Source organism: Hermetia illucens, chromosome 6 (genome assembly GCF_905115235.1).
Source record: "Hermetia illucens chromosome 6, iHerIll2.2.curated.20191125, whole genome shotgun sequence".
Lineage (NCBI taxonomy): Eukaryota > Metazoa > Arthropoda > Insecta > Diptera > Stratiomyidae > Hermetia > Hermetia illucens.
Window position 1 is genome coordinate 92442171 of NC_051854.1, and position 6639 is coordinate 92448809.

The 6639-nt window shown below is 36.0% G+C and overlaps 1 protein-coding gene across 1 annotated transcript; it reads right to left on the bottom strand.

Annotated features, from left to right (window-relative positions):
- Nucleotides 1–3349: 3349 nt before the first annotated feature.
- On the bottom strand, nucleotides 3350–5336 carry LOC119660081. The gene is made up of 3 exons (XM_038068460.1): nucleotides 4279–5336; nucleotides 3435–4203; nucleotides 3350–3376 (listed from the first exon to the last, which is right to left on the bottom strand). Exons 1-3 carry the CDS (start codon nucleotides 5334–5336, stop codon nucleotides 3350–3352), a joined length of 1854 nt encoding a protein of 617 aa, XP_037924388.1.
- Between the last annotated feature and the right edge of the window lie 1303 nt (nucleotides 5337–6639).

A 6639-nucleotide genomic window follows, 5' to 3' on the forward strand; every position in this document is an offset into this window, starting at 1 on the left:
GTGATTTTTCTCTACTATTGTGGCTGTTGCATCATTAATGATCAATGTATCATCATCAACCCTTTCGATTGGTGAGATGTGATATGAAGTGACCGTTTTACACGTTGCGACGTTTCCATTGAAGATCATTGCAAGGCATTTATCAAAACGTTCGTGCTTGCAGACTGCTTTGCCCTTACCTTCCTTACAATTAACCAGTGGCAGTGTGTTTTTTTTTTTTTTTTTTGCACTCGGCAACATACCTATTACTTAAATCTAATATGGTATTGTTATGAATTACAGGGTACATAACTATGAGAGAACAAATAGTAATTATATTTGGTACTTTAACTAAATATTTAAACACATTATTACTAATATATATTTTAACAGTAGAAGATGAAGTCAATTCACTTATAGTAATGGGCATTTCTTCCTGTTTTACGATTGAGAGGACCCCTTGGTCTGTTAAAATGACAGGATTAACAATGTTTAATTGAGCAAGGGTAACCGAGTAGACAGCGTTCGTTAATAAGGATATTACTCTTTGATTTCTAATGGTAATAATTTGAAATAACTCAGGAAATCTTGGTTCGCTGATATCATAATACTCTTTTTTTATTAAATTTATGCGCTCTGTCAATTAATTAATTTTCTCAGTTAGCTCAGAATTAATTTCTACCTGCTGATTTTGTGCGCCTACTAGCCTAGACTCTCGTTCTCCTAACAAAACAAAGTCATCGTGATCAGGTGTACCAGCAATAAATTCGATTGATCGTCTATGCCTGCGTTCACGAAGCTTTAGAGACGACAATAATCTAGACATTTCATTCGCATCTGCGTCCAGTGATTCCTTCTGTTCCGATATTGAAAACATTTTTCTTAAATCACTAATATCTCCTATTATACTTTCAAATTCAGTTAAATTTATATTATGGATAAGGTATATATAATCTTCGTACAGTCCCACGTCCCCTTTTCGTAATGATATATTATTAGATGAACTATAGTCAAAGATTTTACCGGCGACGGTGGTGACCAATGTTAATCTGGATAGAGAAACATTAACGAATATTATCTTTGTGCACCTCTTTACCATCTACTAGTACCGCAGTACCTAAATCTTTCTGCACATTTTTCCTATCATACTTATTCGAAAGCTTATTCCCACAACGTTTATTCCTTTTGACAAATATTTCTTGCCCCTTTTTAAATTTTCTATTGACCCTTTTTTTGTTGTGATAATTATTTTGAGCTTTTTGGGCATTTAACAAAAGTTTTTCCGTATTAAGTTTATTTGAATCAGAGATGTTCCAAAGTAAGTCAATAGGTCTTGCTTTTGTTACAGAGTGTATAGAATTGTTATACTTTATTAACGCTAATTGGATAATTTCACTAAGATCTGTTAGTTGCATATCCTTTTTTATCGCTCTCGATATTTCTGCTAGAGTTGAATGGAATCTCTCGACTTGTCCATTGCTTGTACTGTGCATAGCTGGAACTTTATGGTGAGACATACCAAAGTGGTCCCTAATAAGGGATTGTATAACATTTGAACAGAGTGATGGCTCATTATCCGTAACTAATGTTTTCGGATTTTTGAAGAAACCAATTATTTTCGTAAGAGGAATTTTAATATCTACAATTGAACGTGAATCAATTTGTTCCACTAGAGCATATTTTGAAAATTTGTCTATGCACGTAAGGAAGTAGTTATTCTGAGTACTGTAAATATCCATATGCAGGATTTCACCAGGATATTTGGGTAATGGCGTACACTTCATAATTTGCCTTTTCGGATGTCTTTGGTATTTAGACTCTACGCAAATTTTACAATTACTAACGAATTTTTTTATTTCCTTACGAAGTCCAGGAAAAAAGTATGTATCCAGAATTTGGTCATAGTTCTCCTTCGCTGAACGATGCGCTCTATTGTGTTCCATTGCAATAGTTTCCAGTTGATCATTTTCATTTATTAAATCCATCACAATCTTTTCGGTATGCTTAAAACGAACCGAGGGAAACAGATTGATAATATCATTCTGTATTTTTCCAAGAATTTCCAAAGAACAGTGGACTCCATTAACTACCTTCGCGTCAACTATCTCCTTTAACTTTGAATATAGACTTTCGGTGTTCGAAAAATCAATTTCGTGACGTAGGTACCCATTAAACAATCTAATTGTTGTTACTTTTAGATCCTTGCCCACCGAAAGAATAATCTGACTTTTAAAGCAATTTATAGGCGTTGACACTGTCCTTATGACGTGAGATAGGGATACCTCACTGTTATAGCAATTTCCGCTAGATTCACCATTTCCAGTAAGATTCTGAATATACTGGCGAGATAGCGCGTCTGCGACAACATTTTGAGACCCAGGCTTATAATGAAAAGTCGGTGTGAATTCTTCGATAAAGCTTTTCCAACGCTTTAGCTTGGTGTTAGGATTTCGATCAGATATCGCGAATGTTAGTGGTTGATGATCGGTATAAATGTGAAGATTGTTTACTCCATAGAGATAATTTCTAAGAGACTGCAATGCCCATACTATGGCAAGCATTTCTCTCTCATTGGTCGCATAGTTTTGCTCAGTCGCACTAAGCGTTCGTGATACGAAAGTAATCGGATGTTTGTCCTGAGATAACACAGCACCAATTGCTACCGATGAGGCATCAGTTGTGAGCTCGAATGGTCTGCTGAAATCCGGAAAACGTAAAGTAACGTCCTCTGATACTAAAATCTGCTTTAACTTGTTGAAGGCATCTTGAGCATCCTTCAACAATGTAATTTTCTTTTTCTCTGACTTTTTTGCACTAACATTACTATTTTCTCCTCGCAATAATTGAGTCAAAGGTTTTGCAATTTTTGCATAATCACGTATAAACCGTCGATAGTAACCCGATAATCCTAAGAAGGATCTAAGGCCCTTAATAGTAGTTGGCTCTTTGAAATTAAGAATAGCACTTACTTTGCTATCTGCAGTTTTTAAACCATTTTCAGATACAACGAAACCCAAGAACTCGAGTTGCGTTTTGAAAAAATTACATTTTCCCAATGAAATGCGCATATTCGCATCTCGAAGCTTTTTTATTACTATTTCAATATCTTTTAAATGACTCTGAATATCGGAAGAAAAAATTATAACGTCATCAATGTAGACGTGGCAACGGACTCCTATGTCGTCCCTTAATACATCATCGATCGCTCTCTGAAAGATACTCGGAGCATTTTTCAGACCAAATGGCATTCGACAATATTCGTATTTGCCATTATTAACGGAAAACGCCGTTTTCTTACGATCTTTTTCTGACAACAAGATTTGATGAAAACCTGACTTTAAATCTAAAGTAGAATAATACTTGGATTTTCCTAAATTCGACAATATAACTGAAGTATCTGGAATAGGATATTTATCCGAAACAGTTTTCGCATTTAGTTTTCGAAAGTCAATTACCAGACGTAGTTTAGGATTTCCCATTTCATCTACACCCTTTTTATTAACTACCCAAATTGGGTTATTATAAGGAGATGAACTCTTTCTGATTATACCATCACGTAGCATAGTTTCAACCTCAGAATTTACAAATTTAGTTGCCGTCATCTGGTATGGGTAACTCCTTGAATATATTGCTTCGTCAGTGGTAGTTTTAATCGTAGCCACAATGTTAGTATTATAAGGCAATGCTTCATTTGGATCAGCAAATGCTTTTTGATTTTCCGTAACGATTTTCTTAAACCCGTCTACACCTTCCTCAGGAATAGAATTGTAATCTAAATCCTTTAGGAGATTTATTTGTGTGCTATTAGAAGGAAAAACCTCTTGAATTCCACCTATAGAATAAAGTTTACTACCAGTGACATCAATCATTGCATTGATTTCCTTTAGAAATCTGTAACCTATAATTCCATCCATATCATTTATTTCAGACAATACATAAAAATCAGAAGTACGTCCCATAATGCTTATCTGACATTTCGCGGTGATACGTGTTTCCCCATGAATGGAATGTACAGCAAATTCATCGTTTTTTAATTTAGATACACCAACTAGAAACGGAAGATTTTTCACATAGTTTCTTTCGGCACCTGTGTCCAAAAGAAGTTTAATTTTCTCACCGTTTAACAAAGTGTGTTGAACGTATGGAAGACATGCTTTTGATTGTAAAATGTCTACAACAGAACTATCCTTTAATTTCTCTACCCGGAATGTGTTCAATTGATGTCTTTTTGAAAAATTATTGTTTGATGATTTCGAACGAAAATTATTATTTTTTCCCGAATTTTGTCTAAATCGAGACGTTGATGGATCTACATCCATTGGTTCAGGTGGAGATTGAGCTTCATCTCGGGTAGTTTTGTTAACCACTTTATAATGTGGACTTTTACCCAAATTACTCGTATGTTCCCTATCAGAGTTCGAATTAGCAAAAGCAGCGGCGAAATTATAGCGTTGTCTGTTAGACTCTAGTTCCTGTGCGAGAGCCAAGGCAGATGGTAAATCCTTTGGTTGACTCGCAAAGAGAGTATCACCGATAGGTCTTTTAATACCAGAAATGAAAATACGCAATGCGTCGTCTCTATACTTTTCATTCAAGGATTTCAAAACTACGCTTTCATCGCCATATTGCATAATAGCTTTATTGGTTATTAAAGTCAATTGTTTTTCTACCATATCATAAAATTGTGGAATAGAAAAACGACCTTGTCTAAGAGTAGACAATTCCTGCTCGAGTAAATACAGTGGTCTCTTATCGGAATACGTATGGTCCAATCTAGCCAATATAGCGTCAAAATTCAGTGGTGTACTGAACGACGATAAAACCATATCAGCAGAACCAGTAATTTTGTTGCGGATAATAGCAACAGCTTGATAATATATGTCAGAACCAACATATGGTTGATACGGCTTTATTGCAGCTTTGGCTGACTGTCGCCATGATGGATACTTATCCATAACACCGCTAAACTCGTGCATTGATTTTGGTAAGTCAAGCCTCATATTACCACCAACAACCTTACTTGTGATGGCAATTTCCTCATACCTCTGTACAGAAGGACCTGGTGTCTTCAGTTGCTGCAAAGAAGACTGAAATTCTTCCCTTAATTGCGAAACAACCACATTAATATCACTCTGTTTTTCAACAGGTGGTGCTGACGCTCGCAGTTCCTGTATGGTAGAATGAAATTCCTGCCTTAACTGAGAAACAACACTGTGAATGTCACTCCCTTGAGTTGACGGACCTGGCTGAGATTTCAATTCCGCAATTGCGTCTTGAAATTCCTTCCTAAGCTGAACAGCTAATGAAAGGTTAACCCTTTCAATCATATTCGAAATAGCTTCGGCAGATAAAGACATTTCTATTACTTTTTTTCTAAGAGATTTAAAAAATTTAAACTGTCGATTCGGTTAACCCTGTAATCGGCCCTTTTTAAGCTTAAATTTCTCAATTTAATATATTAGGATGTTTTTAAATTAATTGTACATACATAATACTCGTACAGATATTCATATCTGTTTGCAAGTTAGACACACGCCACCAGTTGATTCGATACGCTTTGATTAGATATCTCGTTCACCCAGTCACAGTCACTTGTTGCAATATGTAGGTACGTCTGAAAACTCCGCTGCCAGCCGCTTCACTCGATTATTGTTTCGTTTTAAATTCGCACGATCGTGAACATTTAAATAACTAAATTTTCACACACTTTTTTACGAAATTAATACCGACTCCTTATACAAGGATTAAAGATTGTGGTTCAAACCACGTTGGGCGCCAATTAAAATAAAATTCACTTTGAGTCCGTTTGGAAAGGATCGTATGACCATTTTATTTAAATTCCAAATTTAGACTAAAGACTACTTACACTATTTCTTACAAAGTAACCTATCTTGTAAACATTATCTTATCTTTATCATGTGTCGCGCACATGTCCATATTGCATTTTACAATGCGCAGGTCAAAGTGTCTTCATTAATGAAGACACATTTCTTACGAAATAGGGTACAAGCAATATAAATAACATTATGCTTGTACCATTTTTATTATCAGGCCCGTTCACACATGTTACAAAACAAGATGCGTTCTTCGAACAAGGTCCTGTTATTATCTTAAGATAAGAATATGTCTACAACTATGGTACAGGCAATATAAAATACATTATGCCTGCACCCAATAATATTTATTCTATATGTATACCCTAAATATTTATATTGTGCTATTACTGGCCTATGCTGGTGATATCGATGTCATGGGAAGAACGACCCGAGACATACAAACTGCCTTCACCCAGATTGAGCCGGGGTGCGAGATCTTTGGTTGCGGATCAATGAACCCAAGACAAAATATAGGACGGCACTGTCAGCACAAAAAAAAAAAAAAAACAGTCAGCGACATCAAACCGCACTGGTCAAACGGGAAGAATAAAGATAGGAGGCTACAACTTTGAGACCGTTGAATACTTTTCCAATCTGTGGGGGAAAATCACGACTGGTAACAGCTAGGGCGATGAAATCCGCACACGGTTGTTGGCAGCCAACGGAGTCTATTTTAGCTAACAAAAACTGTTCCGCTCGAAACGTCTCACCATAGGGTGTAATCTCTTACTATACAAGACAATGATCTTGTCAGTCCTCATGTATTCCTCGGAGACTTGGTTGC

Coding starts and splice junctions, on each gene's coding strand:
- LOC119660081 (XM_038068460.1), bottom strand. CDS start 5,336: ATGTCTTTATCTGCCGAAGCTATTTCGAATATGATTGAAAGGGTTAAC. Junction 4,204..4,278: donor ATGGATGTAGATCCATCAAC/GTCTCGATTTAG, acceptor TTTTTCAAAAAG/ACATCAATTGAACACATTCC. Junction 3,377..3,434: donor GAAATCCTAAACTACGTCTG/GTAATTGACTTT, acceptor ATCCTATTCCAG/ATACTTCAGTTATATTGTCG.